At 35.2% G+C, this 16,400-nt stretch overlaps 8 protein-coding genes across 8 annotated transcripts; 3 read left to right on the forward strand and 5 right to left on the reverse strand.

Moving 5' to 3' along the window:
* Nucleotides 1–10: 10 nt before the first annotated feature.
* Nucleotides 11–1,570, reverse strand: C9374_006162 (uncharacterized protein; the record flags this gene model as incomplete). Its single annotated transcript, XM_044695992.1, has 1 exon — nucleotides 11–1,570. The coding sequence occupies one exon, from the start codon at nucleotides 1,568–1,570 to the stop codon at nucleotides 11–13; it is 1,560 nt and encodes a 519-aa protein (XP_044547457.1).
* A 53-nt stretch (nucleotides 1,571–1,623) lies between these two features.
* Nucleotides 1,624–2,550, reverse strand: C9374_006163 (uncharacterized protein; the record flags this gene model as incomplete). Its single annotated transcript, XM_044695993.1, has 1 exon — nucleotides 1,624–2,550. The coding sequence occupies one exon, from the start codon at nucleotides 2,548–2,550 to the stop codon at nucleotides 1,624–1,626; it is 927 nt and encodes a 308-aa protein (XP_044547458.1).
* A 149-nt stretch (nucleotides 2,551–2,699) lies between these two features.
* Nucleotides 2,700–4,888, reverse strand: C9374_006164 (uncharacterized protein; the record flags this gene model as incomplete). Its single annotated transcript, XM_044695994.1, has 3 exons — nucleotides 2,700–4,131; nucleotides 4,280–4,422; nucleotides 4,508–4,888. 3 exons carry the CDS (start codon nucleotides 4,886–4,888, stop codon nucleotides 2,700–2,702), a joined length of 1,956 nt encoding a protein of 651 aa, XP_044547459.1.
* A 362-nt stretch (nucleotides 4,889–5,250) lies between these two features.
* C9374_006165 (uncharacterized protein) lies at nucleotides 5,251–5,997 on the forward strand (the record flags this gene model as incomplete). The annotated part of the gene is made up of 1 exon (XM_044695995.1): nucleotides 5,251–5,997. The coding sequence occupies one exon, from the start codon at nucleotides 5,251–5,253 to the stop codon at nucleotides 5,995–5,997; it is 747 nt and encodes a 248-aa protein (XP_044547460.1).
* Nucleotides 5,998–6,050: 53 nt separating this feature from the next.
* Nucleotides 6,051–7,079, reverse strand: C9374_006166 (uncharacterized protein; the record flags this gene model as incomplete). Its single annotated transcript, XM_044695996.1, has 1 exon — nucleotides 6,051–7,079. The coding sequence occupies one exon, from the start codon at nucleotides 7,077–7,079 to the stop codon at nucleotides 6,051–6,053; it is 1,029 nt and encodes a 342-aa protein (XP_044547461.1).
* Nucleotides 7,080–7,345: 266 nt separating this feature from the next.
* Nucleotides 7,346–8,861, forward strand: C9374_006167 (uncharacterized protein; the record flags this gene model as incomplete). The annotated part of the gene is made up of 4 exons (XM_044695997.1): nucleotides 7,346–7,742; nucleotides 7,907–8,395; nucleotides 8,473–8,612; nucleotides 8,769–8,861. 4 exons carry the CDS (start codon nucleotides 7,346–7,348, stop codon nucleotides 8,859–8,861), a joined length of 1,119 nt encoding a protein of 372 aa, XP_044547462.1.
* Nucleotides 8,862–9,055: 194 nt separating this feature from the next.
* On the reverse strand, nucleotides 9,056–10,618 carry C9374_006168 (uncharacterized protein; the record flags this gene model as incomplete). The annotated part of the gene is made up of 2 exons (XM_044695998.1): nucleotides 9,056–10,093; nucleotides 10,229–10,618. The coding sequence occupies 2 exons, from the start codon at nucleotides 10,616–10,618 to the stop codon at nucleotides 9,056–9,058; spliced, it is 1,428 nt and encodes a 475-aa protein (XP_044547463.1).
* A 681-nt stretch (nucleotides 10,619–11,299) lies between these two features.
* On the forward strand, nucleotides 11,300–16,296 carry C9374_006169 (uncharacterized protein; the record flags this gene model as incomplete). Its single annotated transcript, XM_044695999.1, has 2 exons — nucleotides 11,300–11,608; nucleotides 11,689–16,296. 2 exons carry the CDS (start codon nucleotides 11,300–11,302, stop codon nucleotides 16,294–16,296), a joined length of 4,917 nt encoding a protein of 1,638 aa, XP_044547464.1.
* Between the last annotated feature and the right edge of the window lie 104 nt (nucleotides 16,297–16,400).

Genomic DNA, 16,400 nt, shown 5'->3' on the forward strand with positions numbered 1-16,400 from the left:
AGAATCTTTTCTAAAATGTTGAGACAGTATGAAACACTGGTGGTGCTACATTATATTCATCAATTAATTCAATAAATTTGTAAATTAATTCTTGTTCATAGTATTTGATTAAATAATATAATTTAGGAATATCAAACCATGAATAAATAATACTAAAGTATGCTGGTAACTCTTCAATCACAATATTCTTCTTATCTTGAATCTTGTTGAAGAAGTTAGTGACGATGGATACTACATGATTGGTGAAATTCACAGAGAATTCATATTCTTGTTTTCTTTCAAAGAAGAGAGTGAGTAAATCCACTGCTCTTCTGAATGTGAGTGTGAGAGAGACTTTTTGTTTGGAGGATTTGGGTTTAAAAGTGAGTGAATGGTTTGATGATGTAAGAGTATGGTTGTTGTCAGTGGTGTGGGTAGTAGGAGTACGAGTACGAGTACGAGTAAGGGTAGGAGTACGAGTAGGAGTAATAGTACGAGTACGCATAGTAGTTGTGTTCAAAGTGGATTCCTTATTCTCATCCGTATCTTGTGGTGCAGATAAATCTTGTTCATTCTCTTCAAGATCTTCAGTAGGATCCATATCATCCGTCATGGCATGATCATCCATAGGGTCTAACTCCATGGTATCCTCAGAAGTAGAATTGGGTGTATTGGAAGTAGTAGTGGTGGTAGCGGTACTGGTGATGGTACTACTAGTTTCTTCTGTTTCATTGTCGTCTTCTTCTTCTTCATTGTCTTCTTCATTCTCTTCTTCGTCTTCTTCATTCTCTTCTTCGTCTTCTTCATTCTCATCTTCTTCCATTTCAACTTGTTGTGCCTCAATTCTCATTTCAATAATGGTTACAAGTAACTCTAACACTTCATTATAGAAATATGAATAATTTCCAGTCATACATGTGAGAATTTCTTCAATAATATCTAACAACCATCTCAATTGGAAGGTGTTTGCTTTTAACAAATCTTCAGAGAAGGTCATGACTTCACTACCATTGCTATTATTGCTACTAGTGCTGCTACTGCTACTACTACTAGTGCTACCACTGCTACTATTGGTACCATTGCTACTACTACTCTTAAATCTTCTAAAAAGTGAATCAATAAAATATTTCAATACATTTGGTGGTAATTCTCCCAAAAATTCAATCACTTGATGGACACGAGTCTTCCACTTTTTAATGACCTTATCTTTTCCACTCTTTCCCTTCTTCTTTGGCATGTCATACATTAACAGATAGGGTTCAATCACTTTCAATAACATGTTCACATAATCGGATTGATACTTCTCTGGAACATGTGATGGAAGTGAGAAATTCAATTTAGTAAGAGCTTGAACACTTCGATTAGAATTAATGACTTTGGAGAGACTTCTCACCACACTATGTGTGAGATAGGGTAAATCTTCAAACTTGGAGAGACATTTCAATACAAGAGATTGAATCGATGGAGTACTGGTTGAGAATAATCGAATAAGAATTTGTCTAATTTTCACACATTCTTCGTGTGGACTTGAATAGAAATCAGATTTGAAATCTGAAATGAGAGAAATGAGTTTTTCTAATCGTTCAGTCATTGGATTTCTTGAAGTGAAATGAATCACTGATCCATTTTCAACATCATATTCTTTCAATTCATTTTCATAGAATGCATGAAATACTTTGATAATATCTGATTGGCAATTTGGTCATCTTTTGCACACATTGAAAAATCTTTGAATATCATTGGAAGATAGGTATCATAATGAGTGTGTTCTTTGGAATGATCTTTCATGACCTTATCAAAGATGGTTTCAATATCTGTAATCTTTTCAATTTTCTTGACATTTCTTGAATACGTTTCAAAATTGATCGTATGTTGATCAGAGGTACGCTTTTTAGATCGATAAATCATGGATTTCTCTTGATTTTTCTCAATTCTATATTGTCCATATTTATCATAGACATGTAATAGATTTGAAATGAGTAATTCCCAAAATTCATTGAAATTGGTTCGACTCACACTTTGTGCCAATTCATGAGTTGGTTCCCAGACAATACTATATTTAGTATAGTAAGCACCAAATATATAATGAGAGAGTAGAGTCTTGTACAATTGAGGAATAGTTGAGTGATATCTCTTCAAATACTCATTTGCCTTCTCTAATAGGACTACTCTACTTCGAGATTGATCAAAATCAAATCCACATTCTTCTGAATCCCTCAAATATTCTAAAATGACACATTTTGTAGTTTCAACCTTATTCAAAGTCATTCCTTTTTGAATTTCATCTTGCTCAAATTGTGTTAAAAGTTTGAGAGTTTCCAATCTCAATCGATCTGACTTGCTTTGTAAATTATGTTTCAACGCCTTTGCTAATTGTTTAAATCTTGCATTGGAGAAGAGAGTCATGTCTTGACTGGTGTCTTGTTGCTGTCTTAATTTATCCAAATATAAATTAAATGCAATCAATACATGAAGAGAATCTCCAAATTTACAGACCATGCTCATAAAAGATTCTAACAATTTAGAGAGTGAATTCCTAGTGTAAGGAATGATTTGGATGAGTACAATCATTGTTTGAGAGAGAATGCATTGAATGATTTTTCGTGCCTTCTTCTTTTCCAGATGTGTAGGATCTCGAGTGGTTTCATCTTTACCACTATCATCTCTACTACCATCTCTACTACCATCTCTATCACGAATAGTAGTCGTAGTCGTAGTAGTCATAGTAGTGCAGTCATAGTAGTCGCAGTAGTAGTTGCAGTCGCATGACCACCACGAGTGGTATTCCATTCAATGAGAGGAATAAATTGGTTCAAAAATAAAAGACACAATTGATATACTTGTTTAGAATATTGTTCTGATTTCTTTCCATAGGTGGAGAGAACATTGAGCATACCCCATGTCATTAATGCATGAGAGTGTTCATGTGGAGATGAAAAATAACCATTCACTTGCTCTTGATTCATTTTCATTAAATGATTCAATCGTTTTGAAACTTCTTGTTGAATCACTGAAACAAATTTAGAATTCTTTTCAGAGAGTTGTGAATATTCCAAGAATGTATTCTCATCTGTTAAATTCGTATGAATAAAATTCAATAGGAATGAAACGGTTGTTTCCATATTTTCCTCAATATCACTATTCACAAATCTTAAAAATTCTTTAACAATGGTATTAGACTCTTCTTCTGTACCCACACAGGTCATTAACTTTTTGTAAAAAGTATAAACAGTTTGTTTGTCTTTCACAAAGAAACAATTATAGAGTAAATTATGAGAGTTTTCAATTAAATCTGATCTTTGCATGGTATCTACAATATCAGTAATGAATGAAAATAAAGCTTGTGCTGTCTGTGATGGCATTTCAGAGATTAATTCCTTGTGATTCACACATTTCAATACTTTGAGAATGGACTCTTCATCACAACGTTCTACACTTGTAGTGAATACTCGTATCAATTGAAAAGCATGTCCAATTTGGAGGGAAACATAGAGTGCAGATTGATCATGGATCATAGTCGTTCTCCTCCATACTTGAATCAAATATTCAAATTCTTTCACAAGTAAATCCCAAACTTGTTTTGCTACTTCCTTATTCTTTGAATAATCTCTTAAAAGTATTAAACACTTTTCAACAAGTGTAAACTTATTTCCAATATCAGATAATTGTTTCTTGATCGTATCATTTGATTCTTCATTCCAATCTAATTGTCGAAATAAGAGAGGTAACAATCTTGGCATTTTGGAATGATAATTTCCAAGTACTCCTTTCATGGATTCAAAAAACATTTGACTTGTACCATCATACATATTTTGTGAGGGCTTTGAAATGAGCAATTCAAATGTTTTTCTCACGTATTCTTTCAATTCAGAATCTGAAAGTTTGTTAATGAGAAATGAAAAACTTTCTGCTGCAAATTTTCTAATGTACCACTTTTTATGAGAGAGAATCTTGGAGTACTTTTCAAACCACAATGAAATATCTTTGAGAATATATTTTTGTAAATATTTAAATAGAAATGCTAAAGATTTGAAAATGAGAGCATTCAATTCAGTATTTGTCGATGAAATATTATAGACAATAGGATAGAATAGACGAGGAAGTAATGGATAGAATTCTTGTCTGAGATCTTTGGCAAAGATGGTCACCAGACTATTTTTCAAGTTGAGTATTTGCAAGTTGAGTATTTTCAAAGTTGTAAGGATCGTTGTGAGGATCGTTCACAAATTCAAATTGAGTATTCATATAAAAGGATCATTCTCAAAAAAAAACATGGTACTCGTCATCATGATGAACTTACTCTAATAAAGGTTGAAATGCAAGTGAATCCTTAATTCTCAAGTGATGTATAAAAATATCACAAATCTTTTCTTTATGATGAAGCATTTCAGGAAGAGTTCGAACAAAACTTTGGACATTGGTTCTAAACATAATGTAATGTTTCTATACATGTATTGATAAATCCCAACAAAAGTCAATGAAAAATAGTAAAAAAGGTTAAAAATTGTCAACAAGAATCAATACGAACGGTTAAATTCAATTCATCCCATTCCAACATCTTGTCGTAAAGGAATGTGGTAGTGTCTGACTCATCTTTTGAGTCTTCTCTTCTCCGAGTGTCATATTGAACATCAGAAATAATTTTAACATCTTTGATGCATTCATAGAACGATTTAAATTTGATGGGATTGTCCTCCTTCTTGGATGGTAACTTTTTGAGAATGGTTTTAATTCTACTGTTGATACGTTCTTCGGGTGAAGTTTCTAGTCCCTCGTCATGATTTGAAGATGTGTCAAGTCTTGTTGGTTGTCTGTTCGTGTTGTTAGACGCGATGGCGATCGGAGATGTGTGTTGCTTGTTCGTTTTGTTGACTCCTGAAGCGAGTGCTCGTCGTTGATGATGCAGCATTTTTTTGAATTCAAAATTGGATGCTGGGTTCTCTCGGTTTTTGAGTGCACTAAAAATTTGAAGTGGGGATACCGAGCCTAACGGGAAAGAAATGTTTTGTTCAAGAATTTCTTTTACTGGTTATTACATGCCCATGGATGGTAGTACGAGAGGACAACCAACTTGAACAGTTGTGGTCAGATGAGAACTTTCAAACGACCAAGGTTTTATTTGTCATTGTAAAGTATTCATTTCGGTTGACCAGTTTCTTGAAAAAATTTTGTCGAAAAAAAATACGCCAAAATCACATCGTAAGTCATCTCTCTTTGATGAAATTTCAAAAATATTCACTTGCTCGTTGTTACACTCTAAGTAGATAAACAATGGTCGTCAGCATTGAGAACGTTCGTACTTCAAAACCTGCTCCAGAAACTGTTTTGAAGAGAAGAAAGAGACTTCAAGCTCACACTGAGGAAAGATCCAAACTCGCTTTCGAAAGAAAGAAGAAGCTCCTCGCTTTGAGAAAGAAGGCTTTGAAGAGAGCTGAAAAGTTCGCCAAGGAATATAAACAAAAGGAAGCTAACATTAAAGCTGCTCACGACCAAGCTGCCAAGATTGGTTCTTTGTATGTTGAACCACAAGCTAAATTGGCCTTCGTCATCAGAATCAGAGGTATTAAGAGTGTTGCTCCAAAGGTCAAGAAGGCTCTCCAACTTTTGAGACTCAGACAAATTAACAATGGTGTCTTTGTTAGATTGAACAAGGCTACTCTCAACTTGTTGAAGCTTGTTGAACCATTCGTTGCATGGGGATATCCATCCTTGTCTACTGTCAAGCAACTCATCTACAAGAGAGGTTGTTTGAATATCAATGGTGACAGAAAGCCAATCACCAGCAACGTTCAAATTGAAGACAAGTTGGGAACCAGCGATATTGTCTGCGTTGAAGATTTGATTCACGAAATTTACACTGTCGGACCAAACTTCAAGGCTGCTGCTAACTTCTTGTGGCCTTTCAAGTTGCAACATCCAAAGGGTGGTTATGAAACTATCAAGAAGCACTTCATCTTGGGTGGTTCATTCGGTAACAGAGAAGAATACATTAACCAATTGGTCAAGAAGATGTTGTAAATGCATTCAAACAATAAATCATAAAAATTTCACAATTTCTGTATTTTGTTTTATTAATCCGAGTCGTTATCACTCTCTGAGTGCTCGCTGTTCTGTGGTGTAAACACTCCGAGTGGTGACGGAGCATTGGGTGTGTCCAAGATTCCAGGATCCAAACCCTCCATTTCCATCTTTCGAGCAATTTGAGGCTTTGGTACACCAATTTTGTTGAGAAGACGAAAGTAATTTGCAAGTCTTGGATCTTGCTCACAAGTGGGAACATTATTTCCAGTCACGTCCTCTTGATTGCTGCACTCGGGGCTTTCTGCAGTTGAGGTGGTCACTGGCGTCGGAATGGGTGTTGTTGGCGACGATGGAAGGTTGTTCGTCGTTGAAGGAGAGGAGGGAGTGTTACTGAGCAATGCTGAAGGAGGAGGCGGTGGAATACTACTGTTGGGAATTGAGGGTGGAGGAGGAGGTGGAATGCCTCCATTGCTGGACAGTACCGGTGGGGGAGGAATATTATGTGCTATGGATGGAGGTGGAGGTACAATTGTAGCATTTACCTCGACATTGAAGTTGATATTGGTGGTTCCAGTGGATGAAGCAGTTTGATTTCCGCTATTCATTCCTGCTGTTGTGAACCATTGATCCATTCTTTCCTTCATTCCATCAATCGATTGCAATTTCTTCTCCAATAAAGACAATACAATTTCAACGTGCTGTATCTGAGATGATACCTTTGATAATTTGCTTTCACAACTGTAAGCAAAGGAATTCATCGTCTGTACCATTTGAATTGCAAAATTATTGACAAAATCTAGGGTTTTATAATAGTCAATCGGAATAAGAAGAGGTGGAGTAAGAAATGGTTTTGAGGAAGGTTTTGGTAGTTGAGCTTGAGGGGATGGAACGGATGCACTGATCCCAACTTGTTGCGGATGGGAGGTAGTGGAGGCTAGCGTGAGTGGTGGGTTGCTCATGATGTTGAGATCCTTAATGAAAAATTTTTTAGTTTTTTTTACCAAGCGTTGTTGAACTGCCTTTCCAATCGGTTCCTTGTCCAATTGCTCGGTATGTATTGGTCGACCTTTGTGTATCATTTATGAAGAGTTTTGAATTGCACGGTGAGTCTACTTGTATCACAAAGGTGTGACGTACGGTGTATTATTAATAAATCCCTATTCGTAAAATTATGAATATATTTTAATAAAAATCCAAATTCTCCGAATGTGAATACTTCCATTGTGGTTGCCTCTTCGTTCATCAAATGCAATGAACAACATGGTTGTTGTTAAAAAACATCATCATTCACACACTCTGCGACCCATACACACACACACACACCTATTATCCATCTCAACGTTCAATGATAGAAACATCACAAGTCAATAATAACACTCCCACAAATGTGACACAAACATCATCCACAAGACATCATCAACCATTACGGTCATCATGCTCACAACATTCCGATACACATCATTTAGATTCTCATATGAATACAATGGTCAATCATCACATCCTTCCTCATCATCATCAGAATGGAGAAGAGCAATGTTTGACCACATCAGAAGCAGCAGCATTGTATGGAAGTGGTAGTAGTAGTTGCACCACCACCACAACCACCACCACCATCACGACATGGATGTGTAAAGAAGAACAAAGAATGAGAATTCATGCCATTGCAGAATTTGTTGCTGGAGCATTTGGAGGATTGGCTGGAATTTGTGTGGGTTATCCATTAGATACTATCAAGACAAGAAGTATGTGTGTGTGTTCAATAATTATTGAAACCTATTGATCATGTATTTGGTTGAATCACTCTTCGTTGAACACTAATCTTTTTTTATTTACTTTTTAACACACACATTTTAACTCCATAATGACACAATCATGAAAATATATAACCATTTTCCATCCACACTAGTGCAAATATTTCAAGAGAATCATCATCAATTCAATGAAACATTTAAAACAAAATGGGATTATTTTAGAGGTCTTTATAGAGGTTTAACAAGTCCACTCATTGGAGAACTTGCAAGTAATTTTGTATTGTTTGGATCTTTTGGAATTTGTAAAGATTGGATTTCAAAATATTCATTGAAAGAGAATTCAAGAGATGAATACAGTGCAATGAAAGAATATGCTGCCATATTTGCATCAGGTGCATTCTCTGGTTTGGCCATTAGTTTTGTGGTTGGGCCAACTGAAATGATTAAAATCCAAATGCAGACTAAAAATGGAAGTGAACATCAAACCATTATGAAATGCGTTCGTGAATTGTGGAAAACAAGAGGATTCTTTCATGGCTATATTTCTTGTTTGAGCCATCAATTGACTTTTTATTCTTCCTATTTTCTCATTTATGAATTGAGTAAGAGACAATTTGCAAATTATTATACTCGTCAAAGTCGTAGTGTGTTGGTGAGAATCATGAAACCACTGATGGAACTTATCAATTTGAACATAATGCATTCACATTACTCATGTCAGGGGGTTTGAGTGGAACATTAAGTTGGGCATTGGTGTATCCTACAGACTCGATTCAATCGATTGTGAGATATGATCGAAACATGAACATGAGAAAGGTATTTAAAAAGTATACATTGAGGGATTTGTATAGAGGGTTTCAGGTAAGTTGAGACAAATTTCAAAGTGAATGGTATAACTGGTTGATCAACATTGTTTTAATTGTATCATATATAATGGAACACCATCCTTGTGAACGCTTCAAACACATGTTATTGTATTGGTACAATCCTTAAATAATTGTTTTGGTTACACAACAGCCCACTGTGATTCGTGCATTTCCTGTGAATGCCGTTACCTTTTATGCTTATGAATTGGCTTACAAAATGATAGCGTATTTGCATCATGAATAAAAGCAAACCTCAATTTATGAACAACACAGCTTGATGATGAGATGTTCCAATTCAGCCTTATTAACCTTATTGCAATTAGTGCTATTGTATTCAAAAAAAGCAGTTCATAACTTTTTACTCTTGGTTTGTTGACGAGAGAGACTTCAATTGTTCCAATGTTATATTGATATTATCTCTCATGGATTCAAGATATCTCACATACATGTCATCATTATTTGCTGAACTTGTTCATTATTGATGGCGAGTGAACTTGTTGCATTGTCAATGGTAGAAGGATATCCACTCATCATTAAATTCAGTAATTCTTGATGATTCAAACAAGATGGAAGGAATGGACTAGTCATCATTGATGTAGTAGTTCCATCAAGATTCCCAGTCATGATATTAATACCTGCTCCTCCATGCCCACTCGACGTCGTGGTAGGAATGGATGGTGTGATCGTGCTACTGTGACTGTTACTGCTACTGCTATTGCTACTGCTGCTACCAGAAGTATTTACACTATTGCCATGACCACTACTTGTACGAGTAGTGGTTGTACTAGTACTTCTCCGCTCTTCTTGTTCTTTCAACAAGACATCAATGGGTCTTCGACACGTTGGACATTCTTGTGATCTCTCTAAACATCCTCTCAAACATTTAGAATGAAATAAATGTCCACATGGTAACACCTTAATGGGATTCTGTGGAGTGTTGGTGATCATATCTTCTCGACATACCACACAAACACCATCATATTCATCTAATTGAGATTGAGTTGCATTTTCAAACTTTTGATCCAATGTATATGCTGCTCTTCGATAATTAATTAAATCTGTAATCTTTTTACGAACATTTCCAATGGTAATGTAAATATTTCTCAACAAGTGGAAAGGTAATCCATATTTAGACATGATGACTAAAAAGAATGATAGATACACCATGGATTGTAATAATTCTGACGTAATCTCTAAATAGAATACAGAAACATCTCTGGATTCCCATTCACTATTACCTTCTGCATCTTGTTTTGATAAATTATAGGCATGGAAACATAATCTTACACTGACACAAAGTGCAATAATTGAGAGAATTAAAAAATCGCTTAAAAATAAAACACGAAGAGTCACACCTTCTTTGAGGTAATGCATGGTGAGAGTACTCGCAAAGTATGCATCACATGAAAGTAAAAGTAAAAGACATGAATAAATTCTTGCAAAAGTAGAATTTGATGTTTGTGGAAGAGATTCAAGCTATGGACAGTAGTTGTAGTTGTAGTAGCAGTAGTAGTAGTAGTAGTAGTAGTTGTAGTTGTAGTAGTTGTAGTAGTAGGTTATACAATCATTTCAGTAAAATTATTGTAAAAGAGACACTCGAAACAAACTTACATGTTTGACACGTAATTCACAAATCCAATGAAAGATCTTTAAAAATAATGATGTCATCATCATGGCTAACATTCGAGTTGATAATTCTTCTCTAAATATAGTCATTGCTAAGCATGTTTCAATTAATGCAAAATATCCCTTCTCCCATACAATTTCTTGCTCATAAATTCTCAATGATCCGAAAAATATTTTCACCAATCCCATTCCAAAATATATGATTAATAATATTAAATCTGTAATGAGAATTATTTTCCCTAATTTAGACGATATTAAATTAACTACAATAAGATAGAATTGAGAGTATTGATTGGCAGTATGAGCAATGAGAATGGTGGTTAGAAATATTGATAAAGCTGTGATGGTTTTTAAATCCATGAAAGATGAAGCCATTTTGTGTTTGTCGATTTGCTTGCGGTTGAAATCCAAGAGAAGGCTATTGTTGTAGTCAATGATTAGAAGTATGATTTTAATGATGAAAAACAAAGATGATCGGATGAGAAGGAAACAAATTTGTAATACTACAACTGATGATCGGAATCAATTCTTCGTTGGATGTTTGTGCCAATGATGATGATCGTGATTATTTTTTATCTTGCTGAAACACGTGTTTGCTCAAGAAAGAGACATCTGCCTTGGGTGGTTGACGGGGAGAATTAGAGATGGAAAGTGTTTGAATCAAATCTTGTAAAGGTATCATCGCCAAGAGTGAATTGGTGCAATATGTCCAGTAGGAAGCAACTCTCGAACGTTTTTCAAGGTCACGCCAGCCAAATATATTCGTGATGTCACATTGAACTTCGAAAAAATTCAAAATCGAAACTCTACCCCAACACTGGAATTCTCTCACACGGAACTGAAGTGACCAAAGGAGACTGTGATCACACAACCCTTCAATACTAGTATTATCACTACAGCTTGAGCGAATAATTATTGAAATAATTTAGTTTCTCGGGTGTGTTTTGAAATCAAAATAGTGCAGCAATTGTTTCTATTAATTATAGAAATCTATCATTGATCTCATATTCTCTCTTCTCGAAATCAATTTATTAGGTTTCTTCACGACCATTGAAAATGTCCAATAATTTATCTTTTCGAGATCCTCATTCAATGAATGATGATGATGATGATAACCATCATCAACGATTGCCACTAGAGGTATCCTCATCGTCCTCTTCCAATGATCATACCACAACCCGATCCTCCTCCAGAAGCGTCCAGATCAAAAATAGACATTCAAATTTTGTGGTCCTTGTGGTGTGCTATGAGGCAGCTCAAACTCCTTCTTCATCGTCGTCCTTTGCTACTACTAGTACAAGAGCATCATCCTCCTCAGGTCGAGCCTTGATCAGTAGTATTATTGACACCTCCTCTGACGATACAGTTCTCATGATGGATCCGAGCACATCCAATATAATAATGGTGTTCGTGGAAATCCTCCACTGGTGACTCCTCCTCACCAGCAACCTTTGGGACCCATCATTCGTCGCAAATGGAGAGAATTCCCACTTCCTCTCGATGAATTCAAAGTCAAACAATGGAGTGGTCTACCCAATGATCTATCTCTCTTCTACTATCATGTTCCAACTTTCAAAGAATGTGTTTGTAATGGTATTAATTTCATGTCTTATCCCAATCACGTGATTATAGATACGATTGAATTGGAAAGACATGAATTGAAACAAACCGAGTGTTATTTCGTTTGTACCAAAGACAAGTATCTCATCAAACCTGAACATGATCCAGTCTATACTCGAATGAATACCAAGAAACAGAATGAAAGTAGTTTGATTCGAAGATTTTGTGTCATTGCAGACAACAACAATAATGAGGAAGAGGCTCAATTTTATTTGGAAGCATCGAATTATTCTCTTGGTGAAGCCTTGAAGAGTTATTTTCAAGCAAGTCATGTCAGTGGTAGTGGCTCCTCCCGAAAAGCAAGTCTTGAAACAGCCTTTCTCTCAAGTGCCAAATTGGGTCAAACTGAAAAGTTGCATGCACTCTTGACCATACCTCATGCATTTAGTATTGATACAGTCAACAACATGGGAATGAACGCACTGCATTTGGCTGCACTACATTCTCGATTGACATGTTTGAATTTACTTTTGGATGAAGAAGATTTAATGGATGAACAAGAAGACGATACTTTCGAACAAGCAATGAAAGGTGTTGGTACCAAAAATGGTGTTCCTCAAAAGAAGCACCCTTTGTTGCAATTATTGAATCAAAAAGATCTTTTAGGTAATACTCCACTCTTCTATGCAGCCATGGGAGATAGTATCGATTGTTTTGATCTACTCATTCAACAAGATGATATTTCTCTATTTGAAAAGAATAAGAATTCAGAAACTGTTTTTCATGCCATTGCAATGGGAAAGGGTAATAAGGCAATATTTGAATCCTACTTTGTTGCATGTGCAGTTAAACTTGATGAAGATGAAGAACGTTACAAATCATGGTGTAACACTAAAAACAATGATCAAGAGACTGCATTTATTATGGCATGTAGAAAGAATAGATATTCCATTGTATCTACGATTTTAGATCCTAATCAATGTTACATCTCAATTATGGATATTCATTTGAAAAATAGATTTTCTCAAAATGCACTCATTGTAGCAGCAAAAGAGAATGCTCATCAAACTTGTGAACTCTTGTTGCGATCTAATTTATTCCATGTGAATGAAAAAGATGAAAAGAATTTAACTGCACTCTTCTATGCATGTGCACTCTCACAACATGAATGCATTTCTCTATTATTGAATTATGGTGCTGATTATACGATGGATTATCAAGTGAATTATTTAATTCGAGCTGTGTTACAGGGTGATACTACAACCATACAATATCTATTGAGAGCAGGAATGTCTCCTGATTATCGAGGAGTTTCCATGTATGATGAAACGACGAGCATGTATCATCATGGCACCACCACCATGATGGATCCTATCGGAGAGGTTGACTCATTGAAGGCTCAACCATCAAGTCCACTTTTGGTCATGACACCTCTCCAATTATGTATCTATGGTGCGAATGATTCTGTAGATGATTCGAGTCATAATAAGAATAACAATACCATTCATACGGGAGGAGCCTCTTCTTCACCTGTGATGGACATGATCATGCGTAATATTGGAAGTTCATCTCCTCGTCATCATCCAAGACAAGCTCATCTCATTATGAATGAAATATTCCAAATCCTCATGAATTCAGGAGCTGATGTGAATTTAAATATTCAACATGAACAAATTGCAGGTGGTAATGATCAACGATTATCATTTCCATTACTTGATTGTGTCTATAACCTGAATATGGAATTATTTATGAAATTACTCTCTCATCCTAATATTAACGTCAATCAACCATGTATCTATACTGGTATGACCTGTGCTCATTTCATGATTCAACAATATTATCTCTCAAAGAATTTAAAGTTAATAGCCATGTTTAGAGAATTGCTTAAAGTTCCATCCTTTAATGTCAATGCACAAGATTTATTTGGAAGAACACCATTGTATTTGTCAAATCTATGTGGTACTAGTGATTTGTCTAAATTAATCATGAATCATCCAAATTGTGATTGGACATTGTGTGATGTGAATGGAGTGTGTGCTCATCATGTCTGTGATTCTACTGGATCTATTTATAGCAGTGATATGAAAGCAAAGAAACACAAAACAATGTGTTTTAAATTAGAAAAGAAGAAGGATGGCTCTCAGCCTCAATTAATTCCAAAAGTACAAGTTGGATATTTTCTTCAACATGAAGTATTGAGATTGACTTTTAAGGGTTTGATTCAACTGACAAGTCATGGAATGAATAATAATACTTTTACTACTAGTAGTTCAATGACCAATTCTACTACTACTATTCATGATGGTATGAATAATAATAACACTCTTACTACTACCACTACTACCATGAACCATACGATGAGTGAACACTCCAAACAAGATCTCATCAAATTCTATAAGAGATTTTATCATTTGAAAAAATATTTACCTTGCGCTTACATGTTGAATAGTAACAAGTTTAAAAACACTCCACATCGACATGACATGTTCTGTAAAATGATTGATTTTGAATTAGAACCATCGAATAAGATTCGACTACTCGTATCATCCAATGTTGAATATATAGAAACAAATTCTCTTAAATTTTATATGGATAAGGATTTTACAAGTATTATTTTAATGAAATTTTCAACATCATTGAAATTACTTGCATCTATTTATATTCTACATTCGTGTGGTATTGTTCATGGTAACATTCGACCAATGACCAGTAGATTTAAAGAACCTTCTAAAACATGTATCATTTTAGATTATGGACTTCCATTTACGATTGGAAAAGATAAGAATGATTATTATACAGCACCTGAAATTAGAAAGTATGGTTATGATGCATTGTGTGAAGAGAGTGATATCTATTCATTAGGTGCAATCTTTTATGAATTATTCTTTGATCATAAATATGGAGAGATGGATATGAGTTCAAGTGTGAATCATTCCTTTAAAGAATTGGAGAGTGTCATTGCTGCTTGTTGTTCTGAAAATAGTCGAGATCGACCCAAAATGAAAGATTTATATCAAGTCATTAAGAAGTGTGCAGACATGCTCATTCAATCACAAGCATTGGATGATTTAATGACTCAAATATTGAGTACAGAAGTGAAATTGGTTGACAAGTGTATTCAAACCTATACCTATCCAACATTTGTGCCTCCTTTTATGGGTAGTTCGAGTGGTAGTTCGAGTGGTAGTAGTAGTAGTTCGAGTGGTGTGCCTTCTACGAGTGTGTCTTCCATTGGTAGTGTGTCTTTTACTACTAGTAGTAGTAGTGGTAGTTCGAGTGGTGTGTCTTGCATTGGTGGTAGTGGTAGTACAGTGTCTTCCACATTATCATCACCACCTCATGTATGGAAGGCTACCAATAATTTGAAAGGATGTATCAAAAAGTTGAAAGAAGAATATGCAAAGATGAGTCCTAATAATAATACGTCTACTACTACTTCACTCAAATCTCTCTCAGAAGTCTCTCAAGTATTGGATGAAATTGAAGAATATTATACAGGTAGTAGTAACTCATCTACCACCACCAGTACCAATATGAATACAAATACTACAAATACCACTACAAATACCAATACTACAAATACTACAAATTATGATTTTGAATCCAAGAAACCTCATTCTCCATCATTCCTCACCAATATTTATGACATTTTATACTTGCTCGTACAAACATTACCTGACAAGTTCAAAATTGCACCATTGGATGTGTTGAGATTAATCTTATTGGATGAGAATGCAGTTGAACATTTATTCAAGACTGTGAGTGGAATGAAATTATTGGATGAATTGATGAATCGAATGAATCAATTTGTGAAATCATGTTCCACTCCATCAGGAGGTCCTGTCGATTCCTTTTCTATTACTGTTATTAATTCTTGTCTCTCCCATTTGGTCAAATCTAGTTATGGTAGTAATTACTTGATTAATTTCAAACCACAACATTATTGTACATTGGTGAACTTTTTAATTCAATGTTTTACATTTGTCAATTCAGAAGAAAAGTGTTTCTATAGTGCATCCAGTGTCGTCTTTAATATGAGATTTGATATTTATAGAATTGGAGATCAATATGGACCAATTTTATCTACGACTTTGAAAGAATTGTGTTTGAGACATCAACATCCATTCTTTGATCGAGATGTTCAAGCTGAGAAGTGTACTAGACAATTATTAGATGCCATAGTGATGTGTTTGGATCGAATTTATGTGAAATTACTCAATGGTTCTTCTACAAATTCTCCTCTCTCAACCATCCTTCGTGATACGATTATCAATTTAGCCAAAGCACTTTACACGATTATGAAATTGGATAACAATGCAAGAGAATATATGGAATTGAAACAATCAACGAAATGGATGACACTTTTGCAATCAGTGATTGAAACTCGATTACATGTTGCCATTATGAATATGATTCATCCAGAAGCATTCGCACATGATGAAGAATTATATATTGAAAATGCAAGATATAAATTTATGACAAAGAGACCTTAGGGTTTAGATGGAGTGGTGTGTGTGTGTGCGTGTGAGTGTGTGTGTGTACTGAGTGGTGTGTGCGTGAGTGGTGTGGTGTGCGGTGTGTGCGTGAGTGGTGCGTG

This window comes from Naegleria lovaniensis (genome assembly GCF_003324165.1).
Source record: "Naegleria lovaniensis strain ATCC 30569 chromosome Unknown tig026, whole genome shotgun sequence".
In the NCBI taxonomy this organism is placed as follows: Eukaryota; Heterolobosea; class Eutetramitea; order Acrasida; family Naegleriidae; genus Naegleria; species Naegleria lovaniensis.